At 36.1% G+C, this 19,848-nt stretch overlaps 1 protein-coding gene across 4 annotated transcripts in view; it reads left to right on the forward strand.

Annotated features, from left to right (window-relative positions):
* ZFR (zinc finger RNA binding protein) overlaps positions 1-16,941 on the forward strand; it is a 75,678-nt gene extending 58,737 nt beyond the window's left edge. For all 4 annotated transcript variants that reach the window (XR_003429923.1, XM_027092690.1, XM_027092692.1 and 1 more), the window contains 3 exons: positions 12,327-12,438; positions 12,557-12,654; positions 15,327-16,941. Coding sequence is in view for 3 of the 4 variants with exons in the window: in XM_027092690.1 (XP_026948491.1) it covers positions 12,327-12,438; positions 12,557-12,654; positions 15,327-15,506 (390 nt within the window). In the remaining variant the exon portion in view is untranslated. The remainder of the gene's footprint in view (positions 1-12,326; positions 12,439-12,556; positions 12,655-15,326) is intronic.
* Positions 16,942-19,848: the final 2,907 nt, after the last annotated feature.

Here is a 19,848-nt window from a genome sequence, read left to right on the forward strand (position 1 = left end):
ATGATTCTGTTTGTTTCCTTTGTTTTCTTCTGCCCTTTCCCATAATTCTTACCCTTTTCTTGTTCTTTTTTATGTGTGAATGGGTTTCCCTCTGATTATTTATACAATTAGTTGTTGCCCTGTTTACAGTTTTTTTGTGGTATTTTCATCTATTTGTTTAACCATTTTAGGTAATGTTTGTTAACCTCTCATCTATAAAAGCTGAGAAAATTATCACTTCTTCGTACTCCTCACGTCCTCTTTTGCGTTTTTTGTTATATTTTCTTTTTTTCATTCGTTCCTTTAAGAATGTATTAAAACCTGTTTCTTGATTTATGTCTTAATGTATGCTGATTCCACTTAGAAAACAAGGAAAGTTTACACTTAATGCTTTTTTAAACCTTGAAGGTTTAAAAATAACTACATTTACCTTCTGTAGTCATATTCCCTTTGTTTAATTTTCTGTATCTGAATGGTTTGATGCCAACCGTTAGATCTTTTACTGGGGCTTCCTCTTTTTATTTCTTGATTGACTGCATTATATCATCATATAGTTTTTATCAAAAAGTGTTCTGAGTTTTTAAAATTTCTTTCATGGTTGAAAATCTTTGCCAGTTACCATTACTTTATTGAGAAATATATTGTTAGGTCACAATTTTTCCTCCTCCATTTATTGGTGTTGCTCCATTATCTTCCAGCACTGAGTATTACTAAATCTAAGTCCAGCCTAATTTTTTTGCCTTTACTTTTTCTACAGGCTGCTGAAAATTCTTTATCCTTGAATTTTAGTAACTTAACCAAATTATGTCTTGGAATCTGTTGTTCAATATCAGCATTTCATTGAAAACTTTGTCCTTTTTGCCCTGCAGATTTGACAAATTATTAATATGATTCTCTATTTTCAGGGGCACCAATTATCCTTATATTGCATTGCCATTGTCCTACGTATCTGTTATCTTTGTGATTGTTTTAATCTTTGTTCTCTTTCCTCTTTTGTCCCCTATTATTGTCTCTTTGGCAGTAATTTAGTTTCCAACTGTGTCCTAATCTTCTTTGCTATTTATAATTCATTATTCCATAATAATGTTATTTTGCATTTCAGTTTGCTTAATTAGCTCTGCAGTCTTCCTTTTCATCTCAACTTTGAGCTCTTTTATTGGCTTTTTGTATTTATCAAGTTCTCGATTACTCAGAATGTTAGCAGGTTATATCTTCATTTCCTTAAATTAAGATTCTTCTAGAATAGATTATATTTTAATAGATATTTTTTAAAACACTTTTTGGTTCACAGCAAAACTGAGCAGAAAGTACAGAGTTCTCACCTACCCTCCTCCACTATACATAGATAGCCTCCCCCTCAATATTTGCACCAGAGTGATACATTTGTTGTAACAAGTGATACTACTTGTTACAAGCAGTGACATACTATTGTTGCTCGAAGTCCACATGGCTGGGTTGGATCTTTGTTGCTGCACGCAGGCTTTCTCTAGTTGTGGCAGGCGGGGGATATTCTTTCTCTAGTTACAGTGCACGGGCTTCTCATTGTGGTGGCTTCTCTTGTTGCGGAGCATGGGCTCTAGGCATGAGGGCTTCAGTAGTTGTGGCACGTGGGCTCAGTAGTTGTGGCGCACGGGCTTAGTTGCTCCTTGGCACGTGGGATCTTTCTGGACCAGGACTCACACCCATGTCCCCTGCATTGGCAGGCGGATTCTTAACCACCGCACCAGCAGGAAAGTCCCAAGAATAGATTTTTCAACTCTATTTTTCATGCTGTGTTCCTCCCAAATGCACAGATGTTGTGTCTGGTTTGTTTCAGTTTTTTCATCTCGTTAGTGCTTAGCATTGTCAGTTCCATTACAAAATCATCCTTTTATGCTGAGACAACCAAACAAGAACTGTCTTTGAATGTATCCACACCTTTTAAAATACTTCTCCTTTTTCTTCCCCCATGAGCTCTGCTTTGAGGATTGCTTATGGAAAGGAGTAGGGTTTGGCTGCATGTAAACCTTGGGCTTTTTTTTTACCATGTTACATGACTTGCGGGATCTTAGTTCCCGAACCAGGGATTGAACCCAGGCCCCAGCAGTGAACGCACTGAGTCCTAACCACTGGACGGACCACCAGGGAATTCCCAGACATGGGCTTTGTCTCTCCTGTGTCCTGATTGAATGTGCTGTGATAGTCTGTGAGGTGGATTCCATTGGCACACCTTTATGCTTCAGGTTTCAAACCCAGGATGGCTTCCTAGAGGCTTTGCTTATGCAGAATCTGCTCTGTTTGTTTCCTAAACCTATTTACCATTTCCTTTCAAGAACAATTTCTCTTTCCCTGAACCAACAGAGGGTTTTGGGTATGTGAAGCCTCTTTGGGACACTTGTGTTGAGAATTCACAGCCACCTTTGATATTAATTTTCCCCTGCATCTTACTCCTTTGGAAGATCTTACTCCTTTGGAAGATCTTACATTATTTATTTTTTTCTTTTATCTACATGTTAGATGTCTATTTATTATTAGATATAATTAGATGTGGATAATTGGAATTTTTCTACTCTTCCTTTCCTGTCTTCCACAAAGAGTCTTCAACTTGGTAAATACCATTACAAGCACTTGTCTGAATAAAAGATGTTTTAAGTGATAGAACACTGACACAAAAGGGCAAATAACTAACATTCTTTTAGCTTGCAGGAGAATCAGCAAGTTGTACTTGGACTGTATCATCTCACTCACTTTAGCTTAAAAATAATAACTCAGCACTTAGCTACCCCATAACAGAAACCATCTACTTGAGTAAATACACATCCCCAAATCACCAAAAGCTGTTAGTAAACTTTTTTTAAGAAGACTTGACAGTTCTGGGACTTCCCTGGTGGTCCAGGGGCTAAGACTCTGTGCTCCCAATGCAGGGGGCCCGGGTTTGATCCCTGCTTAGGGAACTAGATCCCACATGCTGCAACTAGGAGCCCACATGCCACAACTTAAAAGATTCTGCATGCCTCAACTAAGACCCAGCATAGCCAAATAAATAGAAAAATTTTTTTAAAAAGGACTTCCCTGGTGGCTCACTGGTTAAGAATCCGCCTGCCATCGCAGGGTACATGGGTTCAATCCCTGGTCCGGGAAGATCCCACATGCCGCGGAGCAACTAAACCTGTGTGCCACAACTACTGAAGCCCGCGTGCCTAGAGCCTGTGCTCAACAACAAGAGAAGCCCATGCGCTGCAATGAAGAGTAGCCCCTGCTCGCCGCAACTAGAGAAAGGCCACGTGCAGCAACAAACACCCAATGTGGCCAAAAATAAATAAATTTTAAAAAAAAAAAGGCTTGACAGTTTTTATTAAGAATTGTTGAGTATGAAATAAAGTGCTGTGCATCAACATGTGTATGAGTATGAAATAAAGTGCTGTGCATGTGCAAAGATATAACATCCTACACATGGACTTAGGAGTCGGAAGTTTGTCATGCATGTATCAACCTTCACCTGTGTCCACTGGAATACAGACAAGTGCTTGTAATGGTATTCATAAAATCCTATTTTAGTAGCATAAACATTTTTATCTGTAAAATTGGAATAATAGTTGTATCTACCACCAAGAGGTGATTATGATGATTAAAATTGGTTAATGTATGTAAAGGCTTAGAACAGTGTTTAGCATCTAATAAGCACTCACTCAGTAAGTGTTAGTTATATAATGATGAAGAGGCTAACTTCACTACTATTACAATTAGTTGACCAAACTTCCTAGGGTTTGATATTTAGATTGTTTCCAGTGCATTGCAGATAAACAGCTTCACTGAATATTTTTTGTGTTTTCAGTAAGTGTAAGAGGCCTATTGTAAATCTTTAGTACTGACATTACTGGGTTCATTAGTATGTGGTTTTGAACTTGTCAACTGTGTGATTTTTTTTTTTTTTTTAAAGAAGGTTTTACAGGTATACACTACCACCAAATGAAAGTACCTGTGTTACCATAATCTCCCAAAGTATTTTTTTTTCATAGCCCTTTATCTCTATCAGAACTAGAAACTACTATCCAAGGAAACTAGTAATGTTATCTGTCTGGATCAATTGTAAAGGATATTTATTGAAATACAGTTGTCTTTAAAAAAAAAAAAACAAAAAACCAGGTTTGAGTCAGTAAGACCTGGGTTTAAATCCTAGCCCCTTAAGCTTCTAGTTGTATGACCTTTTAACCTCTTTAAGGTTTTCTGTTTTTTTAATCTTTAAAATTGTGGTATAGTGGCATCTAGTTATGAGAAATTAAATGAAATCATTTATTTAAAAGTGCTTAGCATGGTGCCTGCCCCTTACTAAGCATTGTTCTTCTTACTACTATTAAAGATGGGAAAGAAAAATATATACACATGAATGTTTTTTTAAGCAAATATTATAATCCTAGGTTTCACATCATTTAATAGGTAATATTTAAGAGACCTTTTTTCTTTAAATAACTTCAGCCACCAAGATGCTTCACATTGCAACCTAAATAATCATTTTCTTAATTTGATTCTGTTCATCTTTGATGTTGTCCTTCTACTTGTTTCTTTTTTTCCACATCTTTTTTGGAGTATAAATGCTTTACAATGTTGTGTTAGTTTCTACTGTACAATAATGTGAATCAACTATATGTATACGTATATCCCCATATCCTCTCCCTCTTTAGCCTCTTTCCCACCCTCCCTATCCCATCCCTCTAGGTCATCACAAAGCACCAAGCTGATCTCCCTGTTCTGTGCAGCAGCTTCCCACTAGTCATCCATTTTACATTTGGTAGTGTATATACGTCAGGGCTACTCTCTCACTTCATCCCAGCTTCCCCTTCACCACCCTGTGCCCTCAAGTCTGTTCTCTACGTCTGCGTCTTTATTCCTGCCCTGCCACTAGGTTCATCAGTACTGCTTTTTAAAATTCCATATATATGCATTAGCATACAGCGTTTGTTTTTCTCTTTCTGGCTTACTTCACTCTGTATGACAGATTCTAGGTCCATCCACCTCACTACAAGTAACTCAATTTCTTTTCTTTTTATGGCTGAGTAATATTCCATTGTATGTATGTGCCACATTCTTTATCCAGTCATCTGTTGATGGACATTTAGGTTGTTTCCATGTCCTGGCTATTGTAAATAGAGCTGCAGTGAACATTGTGGTGTATGTAGGTTGTTGTTGTTTTTAACATCTTTATTGGAGTATAATTGCTTTACAGTGGTGTGTTAGTTTCTGCTTTATAACAAAGTGAATCAGTTATACATCTACGTGTATCCCCGTATCTCCTCCCTCTTGCGTCTCCCTCCCACCCTCCCTATCCCACCCCTCTAGGTGGTCACAAAGTACCGAGCTGATCTCCCTATGCTATGCGGCTGCTTCCCACTAGCTGTCTCTTTTACATTTGGTAGTATATAAGTCCATGCCACTCTCTCACTTCGTACCATCTTACCCTTCCCCCTCCCCATGTCCTCCAGTGCATTCTCCACATCTGCGTCTTTATTCCTGTCCTGCCCCTAGGTTCTTCATAACTATTTTTTTTAGATTCCATATATATGTGTTAGCATACGGCATTTGTTTTTCTCTTTCTGACTTACTTCACTCTGTATGACAGACTCGAGGTCCGTCCACCTCACTACAAATAACTCAGTTTCGTTTCTTTTTATGGCTAATATTCCATTGTATATATGTGCCACATTCTTTATCCAGTCATCTGTTGATGGACATTTAGGTTGGTTCCATGTCCTGGCTATTGTAAATAGAGCTGCAGTGAACATTGTGCTACATGACTCTTTTTGAATTATGGTTTTCTCAGGGTATATGCCCAGTAGTGGGATTGCTGGGCTGTATGGTAGTTCTACTTTTAGTTTTTTAAGGAACCTCCATACTGTTCTCCATAGTGACTGTATCAATTTACATTCCCACCAGCAGTGCAAGAGGGTTCCCTTTTCTCCACACCCTCTCCAGCATTTATTGTTTGTAGATTTTTTGATGATGGCCATTCTGACTGGTGTTAGGTGATACCTTATTGTACTTTTGATTTGCATTTCTCTAATGATTAGTGATGTTGAGCATCTTTTCATGCATTTGTTGGCCATCTGTATGTCGTCTTTGTAGAAATGTCTGTTTAGGTCTTCTGCCCATTTTTGAACTGGGTTGTTTGTTTTTGTGATATTGAGCTGCATGAGCTGTTTATATATTTTGGAGATTAATCCTTTGTCAGTTGCTTCATTTGCAACTGTTTTCTCCCATTCTGACGATTGTCTTTTCATCTTGTTTATGGTTTCCTTTGCTGTACAAAAGCTTTTAAGTTTCATTAGGTCCCGTTTATTTTTGTTTTTGTTTCCATTTCTCTAGGAGGTGAGTCAAAAAGGATCTTGCTGTGATTTATGTCATAGAGTGTTCTGCCTATGTTTTCCTCTAAGAGTTTGATAGTGTCTGGACTTATATTGAGGTCTTTAATCCATTTTGAGTTTATTTTTGTGTATGGTGCTAGGGAGTGTTCTAATTTCATACTTTTACATGTACCTGTCCAGTTTTCCCAGCACCACTTATTGAAGAGGCTGTCTTTTCTCCACTGTATATTCTTGCCTCCTTTATCAAAGATAAGGTGACCATATGTGCGTGGGTTTATCTCTGGGCTTTCTATCTTGTTCCATTGATTTAGATTTCTGTTTTTGTGTCAGTATCACACTGTCTTGATTACTGTAGCTTTGTAGTATAGTCTGAAGTCGGGAAGCCTGATTCCTTCATCTCCATTTTTGTTTCTCAAGATTGCTTTGACTCTTCGGGTTCTCTTGTGTTTCCATGCAAATTGTAAAATTTCTTATTCTAGTTCTGTGAAAAATGCTATTGGTAGTTTGATAGGGATTACATTGAACCTGTAGGTTGTTTTGGGTAGTATAGTCATTTCCACAATATAGGTTCTTCCTGTCCAGGAGCATGGAATATCTCTCCATCAATTCATGTTATCTTTGATTTCTTTCATCAGTGTTTTATAGTTTTCTGAGTACAGGTCTTTTGCCTCCTTAAGTAGGTTTATACCTAGGTATTTTATTCTTTTTGTTGCGATGGTAAATGGGATTGTTTCCTTAATTTCTCTTTCTGATCTTTCGTTGTTAGTGTATAAGAATTCAAGAGATTGCTCTGCATTACTTTTGTATCCTGCAACCTTACCAAATTCATTGATTAGTTCTAGTAGTTTTCTAGTGGCATCTTTAGGATTTTCTATGTATAGTGTCATGTCATTGGCAAACTGACAGTTTTACTTCTTCTTTTCCAGTTTGTATTCCTTTTATTTCTTTTTCTTCTCTGATTGCTGTGGCTAGGACTTCCAATACTATATTGAATAAGAGTGGTGAGAATGGACATCGTTGTCTTGTTCCTGATCTTAGAGGAAATACTTTCAGGTTTTCACCATTGATAACAATGTTTACTGTGGGTTTGTAGTATATGGCCTTTATTATGTTGAGGTAGGTTCCCTCTGTGCCCACTTTCTGGAGAGTTTTCATCATAAATGGGTGTTGAATTTTGTCAAAAGCTTTTTCTGAATCTGTTGAGATGATCATATGGTTTTTACTCCTTATTTTGTTAATATGGTGTATCACATTGATTGTTTTCCCTATATTGAAGTTTCCTTGCATCCCTGGGATAAATCCCACTTGATCATGGTGTATGATCCTTCTAATGTGTTGCTGGATTCTGTTTGCTAGTATTTGTTGAGGATTTTCACGTCTGTGTTCATCAGTGATTTTGGTCTATAATTTTCTTTTTTTGTGACCTCTTTATCTGGTTTTGATATCAGGGTGGTGGTGGCCTCGTAGACTGAGTTTGGGGAGTGATCCTCCCTCTGTAATTTTTTGGAAGAGCTTGAGAAGGATAGGTGTTAACTCTTCTATAAATGTTTGATAGCGTTTGCCTATGAAGCCATCTGGTCCTGGACTTTTGTTTGTTGGAAGATTTTTAATTACAGTTTCAATTTCATTACCTGTGATTGGCCGGTTTATGTTTTCTAATTCTTCCTGGATCAGTTTTGTAAGGTTGTACTTTTCCAAGAATTTGTCCATTTCTTTCAGGTTGTCCATTTTATTGGCATATAGTTGCTTGTAGTAGTGTCTTAACGATCTTTTATATTTCTGCAGTGTCAGTTGTGATCTCTCCTTTTTCATTTCTTTTTTTTTTTTTTTTGTGGTACATGGGCCTCTCACTGTTGTGGCCTCTCCTGTTGTGGAGCACAGGCTCTGGATGCACAGGCTCAGCGGCCATGGCTCACGGGCCCAGCCGCTCCACAGCATGTGGGATCTTCCCAGACCGGGGCACGAACCCGTGTCCCCTGCATCGGCAGGTGGACTCTCAACCACTGCACCACCAGGGAAGCCCTCCCTTGCTGCTTTTAATATTTTTTCTTTGTATTTAATTTTTGATAGTTTGATTAATGTGTCTAGGCATGTTTCTCTTTGGGCTTATCCTGTATGGGAGACTCTGTCCTTCCTGGACTTGATTGACTATTTCCTTTCCCATGTTAGGGAAGTTTTTGACTATAATCTCTTCAAATATTTTCTCAGACCTTTTCTTTTTCTCTTCTTTGGGACCCCTGTAATTCAAATGTTGGTGTGTTTAATGTTGTCTCAGAGGTCTCTGAGAATGTCCTCAATTCCTTTCATTCTTTTTTCTTTATTCTGCTCCCTCACAGTTATTTCCACCATTTTATCTTCCAGCTCACTTATCCGTTCTTCTGCCTCAGTTATTCTGCTATTCCTTTTAGAGTATTTTAAATTTCATTTATTGTGTTTTTCATCACTGTTTGTTTGCTCTTTAGTTCTTCTAGATCCTTGTTAAATGTTTCTTGTATTTTCTCCATTCTTTTTCCGAGATTTTGGGTCATCTTTACTGTCATTACTCTGAATTCTTTTTCAGATAGGTTGCCTATTTCGTCTTTATTTATTTGGTCTTGTAGGTTTTTACCTTGCCCCTTCATCTGTAACATATCTTTTTGTCGTCTCGTTTTTTGGGTTTTTTTTGTTTTTGATGGGTTGGGCTGTATTCCTGTCTTACTAGTTATTTGGCCTGAGGTGTCCAGCATTGGAGTTTGCAGGCTGTTGGATAGAGCGGGGTCTTCCTGCTGAGATGAGTACCTCTGGGAGGCCTCACTCGGATTAATATTCCCTGGGGTCTGAGGTTCTCTGTTAGTCCAGCGGTTTGGACTCGGAGGTCCCACTGCAGGAGCTCAGGCCTGACCTCCAGCCTGAGAACCAAGATCCCACAAGCTGTGTAGCACGCCAAAAAAAAAAGAAAGAAAGGGAGGGAGGGAGGGAGGAAGAAAGAAAGAAAGAAAGGAGCAATACAATAACAAAGAATAAAAAACAAAATCAGAAAGATAAAAAAACATATTAGGAAAAATAAAAATACAATTGAAGCAACCAATTGCCGGGGGTTCCTCCCATTCCCTTAGGTGTCTGTGGTCCCTCACGGGTGCCTGTTAGGTGCCCTAGTTTTCTGTCCTTTTACTTTTGAATGCGTACATTTCAGAGTATATAAACCTCTTGTGTTCTGCTTTTGTTGCTTTCTTAACTGTAGACCTCTGCTTGGAGAACAACCATGTTCTATAGAAAATTAACATTTTTCAATTGCTTCCTTCAGAGCAAATGATGTCAAGGCAGATAGTTGACTTAGTTTTATTGTGTGATTAAATATATGGACTTTCTGTATTCCATAAATCATTCATTTCTTTCTTGGTTTTTAGTCAGTTTCTACCTTAATATATAAGTTTAAATTACAAATTCCCACTTCTAATTAGGTCCGTCAGTAAGCAGATTTTGAAAAAGCTTTGAATTACTTGTAACATTTTATATCTTGACATAGCTATATTATAGCTGATTATTTAATACTTATTTTTCTCTTAACATTCTCTAAAAGTACTTAGTATAAATTAGAATTATTTTCGGAAAGTTGCATATATTAGGACATCAATTTTGTATTTTAGTAACTTGTTAATTATAAGCCTTAATTTTTTTTATTAGCAGGATTATTTTCATATTTCTTTCCAAAAGTATTGTTTCATAAACATTTATTGAGTGTTTTATTTATTTATTTACTTACTTCGTTGCTGTGCACAGGCTTCTCATTGCGTTGGCTTCTCTTGTTGCAGAGCACAGGCTCTAGGCATGCGGGCTTCAGTAGTTGTGGCACGCGGGCTCAGTATTTGTGGCTCGCGGGCTCTAGAGCACAGACTCAGTAGTTGTGGCGCATGGGCTTAGTTGCTCCGTGGCCTGTGAGATCTTCCCGGACCAGGGCTCGAACCCGTGTCCCCTGCATTGGCAGGCGGATTCTTAACCACTGTGCCACCAGGGAAGTCCTATTGAGTATTTTCTACATACTGGCCACTTAGGTTACGCAGAGGGGTTCAAAATAAATGACATCTGGGGGACTTCCCTGGTGGTCCTGTGGTAAAGAATCCACCTTCCAATGCAGGGGACGCAGGTTTGACCCCTGGTTGGGGAACTAAGGTCCCACATGCCACGGGGCAACTAAGCCCAGCACCACAACTACTGAGCTCGTGCACCTCAACGAGAGAGCCCGCGTGCCGCAGACTACAGAGCCCACGCACTCTGGAGCCGCCTGCCCTGGAGCCTGTGCTCCACAACTAGAGGAAAACCCGCACGCCACAATGAAGAGCCTGCAACCAGACGAAAGACCCCATGTGCCTCAACGCAGACCCCGCCTGCCACAACTAAGACCTGACGAAGCCAAAAAACTAAATAAAGTAGAATTTTTAAAAATCCAAAATAAATGACACTTGAAAGTCCTTTAATCTTCAAAGATTTCAGTCTTTTGGACATCTTGAAATAATACTTGACTTGTCTGGAAAGGAAAGGTGTTTATTCTACATTCATAGAGTTGTCTAGATAAGTGAAGCTGATTCCTTAAAATACTAAAATTTTAAAATGAAAATCCTTAAAAATTGTCTTGAACATCTTACTGCATTCTTCAGTTGAATAAACTGAAGCATCTTAATTTTTTTGTTGTAATTTACATTTATCATTATTAACATTCATTATTCTCAGATTTTTTTAACTTCTTGCTTCCAGCTATCATTTTTTTATAGCTCTTAATGTGCACTATCTCTTTTAATTCACATCTCTCTTACAATTTATTCCTAATTTGTTTGGGACTGAAGCCTCCAAATGTCCAGCCTTTTAAGAATTACTCTTACTTCAGAGATCTTAGTAATGGCCTCGGGGTGAATAGGTGGATGTAGTTTTTACCTCTGATTAAATTTATGAGTTTTTTAAGTATATAGCTAAAAATGGATTCTCCCTAAGGTATTTTCAGTTTCAGTATCATTTTAAGGATTTCATTCTAGTTGCAATCTATTTAATTTCTTTGAAGTGTTATTGGTGGTTTTATTTATAATTTAAGTAAAGGCTACAACTTGGACAAACCTTAAACATTATGCTAAGTGAAAGAAACCAACCAGATACAAAAAGTCACATACGGTTCTTTGTATGAAGTATCTAGAAGAGGCAAATCTATAGAAATAGAAAGTGGTTTAGTGGTTGCCAGGGGATGGAAGAAAGGGAGGATGGAGAATGACTGCTAATAGGTATGGAGTTTTTTGGGGGGGTGATGAAAATGTTCTGGAATTAGAGAGTGGTTATGGTTGAACAACTTTGTAAATGTACTAAAAACCACTGAGTGGTACATTATATCTCAATTTTTAAACTCTAAGTGGAAGCAGATTTTCCTAATAGACCCTTCAAAACACTTTCTGGATCTAAATTTGTACTTCTTTCTTTTATTCATTGGTTTAGATTTTGAGTCTCTCAAATGTAATTTACAGTGAAAGCATAAGTTGTGTTTTCCTTAAGGATAATAGAAGTACAGTTGTATGGTAAATGAAAATTAGATAATTGTTCGTAAAGAAAACAAAAGTCTTCTTAGTAGAATACTGTCTTGCTCTAACGACTTAGTATCATCAGTATGTAGGTGTTAAAGAACATATGTATGTGAGTCCTAAATATCGAAAGAATTTTAAGAACTGTCATATTTTAATAGGAAAGGATAACAACTAAAAATAACAAAAAACCTATTAATCTATTTTTCATTTAGCATAAATTATAAAATATTTTTAAGATGTCAATTATATAGTCTTATTATTTTTGTTTTCATTACTTATTATTTAATTTTGAGTGTTTTTATACTATATGTAATTTTTTTCTAATTTTGTGACTCGGTCTATGTAACCTTTTCAATCTTTAAATTTTTTATTGACAGTTTTGCAGGTAGTTTGTCATTCTGGTATTTGAAAATGAATAATTCCTTTGGGCTGTAAGCTGTTAAGCACATTTTTATTTTTTTGTTTTTAGGCTATGGAGTTACTAGTAGAGAAAGCAATCAGTAGTGCTTCTAGTCCTCAGAGTCCTGGAGATGCACTGAGAAGAGTGTTTGAGTGCATTTCTTCAGGGATTATTCTTAAAGGTAAGTTTTACTTCATTTTTAATGTTTGTTTTTGTGTTTGATGGTTGAATGAGAACTCTTCTTTATTTTACAAATGGATGATGGTAATGCTTTTTTCTCCCTACGGTGATTGCTGTAGGTAGTCCTGGACTTCTGGATCCTTGTGAGAAGGATCCCTTTGATACCTTGGCAACAATGACTGACCAGCAGCGTGAAGACATCACATCCAGTGCACAGGTACCAGTGTGTTCCCAATCCCAAAGCTTTGTTCTATCACTGCCCTTAAAGTTTTGGTTTTTTATAATTGTCCTTTAGAAAAAATCATTGTAAGTAAACCCTTAGAGAGGATATAATTTAAACTAGATTTCATCAATGTAATCTTCAAGTTTATTATTTTAACTATGTGCGTGTCTCTTTAAGTATTATATAAATATAAAAATACAGCAGTGTTTTCAGTGTCTCTAAATCTTGGTATTACGTTGTATATCAGGGTCAGTAGAGAAGCTATTTATGTCCTCTGTATGTACAGAAGTGATACGTTGTATGGTTTATGGAAATTTTTGTTATGATTTAGCCTTTCCTGCCACTGAAAAAGCCAGCGAATGTGGTAATTAAAAGTGTGGGCCCTGAAGTCAAGACTCCCTGAGTTTGAATAGCAGCTCTGCCCGCTCATCTGTAAGGGATAAGAGCAGTGTCTGTCTCAAATAGGATTGTTGGGAAGATTAAATAAGTTAATATTTCAATCAGTCTAAAATTGCTATTGCTTTCTTTTTTTGAGTCCAGAAGTATACGAAGAGGAGAATAAGGTTAATCTGCCCCCTCAAAAAAGGAATTAAGTAAACCTTGTCTCCTTTGATATTGTTTAAAAATTCCAAGGTGACTTTTTATGGGAATAATTTCAGTATCCTCAAATTTTGTTTGCTGCTAAATAATTTACAGTTACACAGTAGAAATCTCTCTTCTTGCTAGAATTTAGGAATATATATCAATCACATGCAGAACAAGAGCTTACAGTGTGCACTCCATCCTCAGATGCTATTTTAGTTTTCCTTACTGGAGTACTCTTCTATTTAGAAACTCCTAGTATTAGAAAAAGCTGATGATCAGTAGCAATATGTCTGTGGTAGAAGTGTATTACTATTCATTATTATACACCAGATATCTTTGGATATTTTCTTTTAATACAGAAGAAAACATTATTCTGTTTATCTTTGGGAAGGACCTTTTGTAAGTATCTCTAAATAAAGAATCAGTATTCTGTTATGATAAATATTCCTAGTTTCACTTCAGAAAGTTAACAGCCTTATAACTTAGATGAGATAGAGAAGTACCCAGTACTGCCAAAGATCCAGAACTGCAGGCTTACACAGAATGCTGTATCAAGTTCCAACCAAGGTGATTTGGGGACTTTTGAAGGTTTGAAAAGCCAATCAATGTATGAGGAGACTTCTAAGGAACTAGAATCATCTAATCTGGAGAAAAGTTTTAGAACAGTAAATTCTCACTTGGATGATTGTAGTCAATAACTGTATCTCAGCTGAAGAAGATAAACAGGGATTAAAAATAGTCTGAATAGCAGCCACTGTGGAAAACAGTTTGGCACTTCCTCAATAAGTTAAACATAGAGTTACCATATGACTCAGCAGTTTGACTCCTAAGTATATTCAAAGGACTGCAAATATATGTTCATTAAAAAGTTATACACAAAAAATTAAAAAAAATTTTAATTTATGCACAAATATTCGTAGAAGCATTGTGCATAATTGCCAAAAAGTGGAAACATCCCAAGTGTATATCAGTTGATGGATAGGTGGATAAACAAATGCGGTATATTCATACAGTGGAAAATTACTCAGCCATTAAAAGGAATGAAGTGCTGATACATAGTATAATGTAGATGAATCTTGAAAACCTTAATGTAAGTAAAAGAAGCCAGACACAAAAAGTCATATTGTATGATTTTATTTATATGAAATGTCCATAGTAGACAAATCTATCAAGATAGAAAAGTAGTGGTTGTGAGGGCCTCAGGGTAGAGGAATTGAGGAATGACTGCTGTTGGGCCATGGGGTTTTTTTACGGGTGAGAGGTGGTGATGAAAATGTTCTGGAATTAGAGAGTGGTTATGGTTGAAAAACTTTGTAAGTATACTAAAAAAAACCCACTGAATTGTACACTTTAAGAGGACAAATTTTATATGTGAATTATATCTCAAGAAATAGTCTAAACAGTTATATTGAAGGTTTAACTATGTAGTGAAAATTGCCATTTGATCAAATGACTGTAAAATTTCCTTATATTAGTTTAAAGGGTATATATCCCCCAGAAAACTGGGAAATTATGTCTCAAATATCTTGTGACACATAGGTCTTGTGACATTGATGCCTAACATATTCCTATGTATACATAGCCACATAGTGAAAAATCTTTTTTTTAGTTCATGAAGTAACAAGTTGTAGAAGTATAATCCTCATTTTGTAAACCTGGGGGGAGGTGTGTGTGTGTGCGCACACGTGTACCCCATGCCTGAGCCTGTGTGCATGGGCATCCACAGGAAAAGTAGGAAGATGAGAGAATATGAACCAAAGAGATGTTAATTCAATAAGTGAGACACTTTTTCTTTTGCTGTATATTGTTTTAGGATTTTTTTAATGAACATTATACTAATTTTTTTTAAGAATTATTTTTTTAACTTATGCTTTAAAAAACAAAACAGCATGTACACATTAAAGCCTGAAAATAAAAACATCAGAACATATGGAGTATTTCATTTGTGAAATTTAATATCGTTCAAGATGTTTCTTTCATTAAACATGCTTTTTTATATTGTCATTTGGGGCTATAAACCTAATAAGAATTAATACTGATTTTTTAAATTAACTAAATTCTGACTCTTTTTGTTGTTGTAGTTTGCACTGAGACTCCTTGCATTCCGCCAGATACACAAAGTTCTGGGCATGGATCCACTACCCCAAATGAGCCAACGTTTTAACATCCACAACAACAGGAAGCGAAGAAGGGATAGTGATGGAGTTGATGGATTTGAAGCTGAGGGGAAAAAAGACAAAAAGGATTATGATAACTTTTAAAAAGTTTCTGTAAAATCTGCAGTGTTAAAAGGCAACAGGTGCCCATTTGTTGGCTGTTTTTCATTCATAATGATGTCTACTTTGAAAAAATTATCAAGAATTTAAAGAATTTCATGGAAGAACCAAGTTTTTCTATGATATTAAAATCTTTTAATGTACAGTGTTAGGTATTATATGAATGGAAAGACACCCCCCCAAAATTGTGCTCCAACTAGGGGAAAAACAATTGTTCTGATTTTTTTTCCCATTATTTTTGGTTTTATTTACTGGTTGCCCTAGCTCCCCCTATATTTGTGTCTTTTATTAACTAGTCCTATTAAATCTTTACTATATTTAATGCAGTATTTGTGCTCAGTTGCTATGTGTATTTTGATATTTTTATTTAGAGGTTTCGTTTGCTGTTTGATACTAGTTGTTACTTTGTGTTACAGATATCCTTTACCCTCTCTTAATATTTTACAGCAGTACGTTTTTTTGTAACGTGAGACTGCAGAATTTCCTCCTTTTGTTATTCTTTATGTGATAGATTACAACACAAAAAAGTTATCCTGCCATTTAAGTGCTCAGAACTCAATGTTTCTGCAGATCTTGTGGCATTTGTCTCTCTAGTGTGATATATAAAGGTGTAATTAAGACAGATTTCTGTTAATCTAATCAAGTTTGCTGTTAGTTGTGCATTAGCAGTATAAAAGCTAATATATACTATATGGTCTTGCGACAGTTTTAAAGCCTCTGCATAATTGATAATAAAAATGCATGACATTTTTGTTTTTAATACTTTTAAAATTATAATTTTAGGTTTGACACGTAGATCTTTGTACAGTTGACTTTTTGACATAGCAAGGCCAAAAATAACTTTCTGAATATTTTTTTCTTCTGCATAAGTGGAAAGGGCATTTTTCATATATAAGTGGGCTAACCAATATTTTCAAAAGGAACTGTATCATTGTGCAACTAACAACAGTAACTAGCCCTTAATTATGAAGACAGTTCATTATTGGTGTGTGTGAGATTACTCTAGCGACTATTACAGTATAATAATAGTTGAATTATCCCTCCCCCCTGTCCCCACACCCCATCACCCAGATAATTTACAGTTCTATTAACAGTGAGGTTGATAGAGTATTACTGATTTTAAAAAATTAAGGTTATCTAAGGGAAAAAAACAGAAAATTATTTGGTGTGGCCATCTTACCTGCTTATGTGTCCTACAAAAAGCTAAATATTCTAGCAGTGGTGTAATGAACAGTTACATCTTACTGTGGATATATGTATGCTCTGGTACACAAATGTCATTTTGTCACAGCACTACAGTGAAATACACAAATAAAAACTTAAATTCATATAATGACTTAACTGTATTATATGTTAGAATTGACATAAATACTTCTGCTTTGAAATGACGTATGCTTCAGTAAAATCATATTCAAATTTATTGGCTACTTACATCTTGTTATTTCTGACAAATGATGTTTCCTGGGCACGTAATTTCCAGAAAATTGTGTAATTCAATACCATATTCGTTCAATTTCTTTCTTGGGTCAGAATCTTCCCCCAGGCTCTTAGAGGACCAGGAGACTGTAGGAGACAACCGCTGGGGAAGTAGAACAGGCGACTCTGTTTTTTCTCCCAAATTTTGTCACATACTATCTTTGTAACTCAAGCAAGCATCTTTTCTTTTCTTTTTTTTTTTAATCTTTCCGGGTCTCATTTTAGTCACCCAGTAAAAAAAAATTGGAATTTTGTTTCTCACAGTTTTCTTACTTAAGAGAGAAGAAAAGAACTGACATTTATCACTCACTAATGACAGACATCATGCTAGGTCTTTCACACGTTTTCCTGTTTAAAACTATCATAACAAATTAAGAATAAGTAAGGTGCTGTATTTCTTATTTTTTAGGTGAGGAAACTAAAGCCCAGAGTGGCTAATTAAAGTTAGTACATCAATTTAGTGACACAGTTGAAATTGAAAGTCAGGTATCAAAGTTTATGCTCAGCACTTTGCCAGCCTGCTCCCTTCATCTTGCAATTAGTTATGTTCTAAAAATGTTCTCAGCCTAAGTTCCAAATTTTTGCATTTAGTTTCAGGTGTCTTCATCCAGATATACAAGTGGTGACACTTAAATTTTTTTTACAAAGATAATTATTTCAGTATTATTTATTTTTTGCATGGCTTAATGGTTTTTACAGCTGTAGCTAGATTCACATTAACCATCTTATATGAAATAAAGCTGACTTGAGTATTTGTTAGTATCTCTTCTGCTTTGGTCAAAAGAAGCATTGGTTATCATGCTAATGCGTTCTTGAACCAGTTGTTTCGGCAACTAATTTACTTACCAGTTTTCTCTGCATCTCAAACTAGCTCTCCTTGTTATAGTGCATGCTTATGTTTCAGTAATGATAATCCAGATAAAACAAATTAATTCAACCATCCCCCAATTACATGATGCATTACAAATTAGATTTTTGTCTTCACCACTATTGTTTCTTCTATTTCTTTAAATAAGCTAGTATTAAAAATGAAAACTTCATCTCTATCCAAAATGATTGTTCCCTTTCTTGTCCAATATCTGTCCTCAAGATTGAGGAGTATCAATGAAAAGGGTGGAGTGAAACCGAGTGAGGCCCTATAGGGCTCCCGGGCATGGAGGCCCCTTTGTCCCCCATTTTCTGTAGTCAAGACTCCAGCCTCCATGACCTTCCCTGAGTTCCAAAGGGCAGATTCGAACAGAGAAATGTAGTTTTCTTCAAGGTCAGAAGCCCACTGTGTCCCCCTTTGCCTGGCAAAGAAATAAAGCTATCCTTTTCTACTTCACCCAAAAAAAGGAAAAGGAAACTTGCATAAACAGCATAAGAAAGGATCTCTGATTATTTTAAGTCAACAGTATTTTAAATCATTTTTTTTGCTTATTGACAAAGCATCAAATCTTTTGCATGGTCATCATATTATGTTGTCAGTATATGTTGTGAATTTAAGTTATAAACAGTTACTTTAATGGATTCACCATCTTTTGTACTGAATTTGGCAGAGCTAACTTAAAAATTTTTTCCCAATAAAGGGCAAATTTTAGTGTCATAGATAATATTCATAGCAGTGATCTCAAATTTGTTCATGAGAGTCATGTGGGGACCATTCTAGAAATTAAGATCCCTAAACCCTAATTCCAGAAATTCTAAGGAGGGCCAGAATAAGCCTGAGAATGTGCATTCTAAGATGGACTTTCTCTTAGTTGTTTGAATGGATTGTTCATAACATGTTACAAAAGTCAAAAATTGTGAAGGGGTTTACAGCATAAAATACCTTCTACCTCCCCCTGTTTTCCCATTACGTGGTTCCCCTTTCCAGAGGCAGTGTTATCCATTTGTATATCCTTCCACACGTGGTCTGTGCACATGTCAGCATCAACATGTGCTCCCCTTTGTCTTTATACAAATGGCTGGATACTGCGTATGTTGTTCTGAACCTTGCCTTTTCTCATTTAATGTATCTTGGAGTCTTGGAGGTTGTTCTGTATCAGTACACATAGGGAAACTGCATTTTTAACAAGCACTGTAGGATCATCCCAAATCAATTTTTTTCTTCAATTATAGGTGGTTCTGATGCAAGTTGTACATGGATCATGCTTTAATAAACATGCTTTACAGTTCAGAATTATATTTTAAGTTTAGTATTAAAGGTATTTTATGATCAGCTATGCAATATGGCAATAAGTTTATTGCAGTATTTAGCAAATCATAATATCCCTATTCCGTAAGCAATTTTATTGATTAGTTGTTTAGGTAATTTTAGTAAGCTATAGTCTAGTTAATTTTAGTCCTCCTTTATCTTTTTTATTTTCATAGTAATCTTTATTCACACATTTGATAAAAATGTCACAGGCAGGCATGAAATCATTACAATGACATAAGTACAGACCAACCCCAAGTGCAGAGTCAAATGGCCAAAAAGCACATGAGCAGCACACAGCTCCGTAACGTGTGTACTCACACTACTCTCCCCACACCACCCACGTCCCAGCAGTCACAGGCACTACGTTCCGTTAGTCCTCCTTTATCTTGCTTAGTGTAATAATAGTAGATGTAAAATAAAATCTGCAAAGAGGAAACAATTCTGTAACTAACTTAAAACTTTGAGTAATATTTTTGAACAATACTTAAACTGGTTCCATGTTAAATACAGAGCTACTCTTATTCACTTTAATATAGTAAGATACTGGTACTAGAGACAAAGGGTCTTCAGTTTGGAAAGGACTGTTTAATCAGTAACCTAATGTGAAATATTTTTTTTTAAAGTAAGTAATCTGTTGCATGAAAGTTCGAAAAGGCAGTTAAGTTGATCCCA

This window comes from Aethalodelphis obliquidens, unplaced genomic scaffold (genome assembly GCF_003676395.1).
Source record: "Aethalodelphis obliquidens isolate GAN/ISIS:26980383/991018 unplaced genomic scaffold, ASM367639v1 scaffold80, whole genome shotgun sequence".
NCBI classification, from domain to species: domain Eukaryota; kingdom Metazoa; phylum Chordata; class Mammalia; order Artiodactyla; family Delphinidae; genus Aethalodelphis; species Aethalodelphis obliquidens.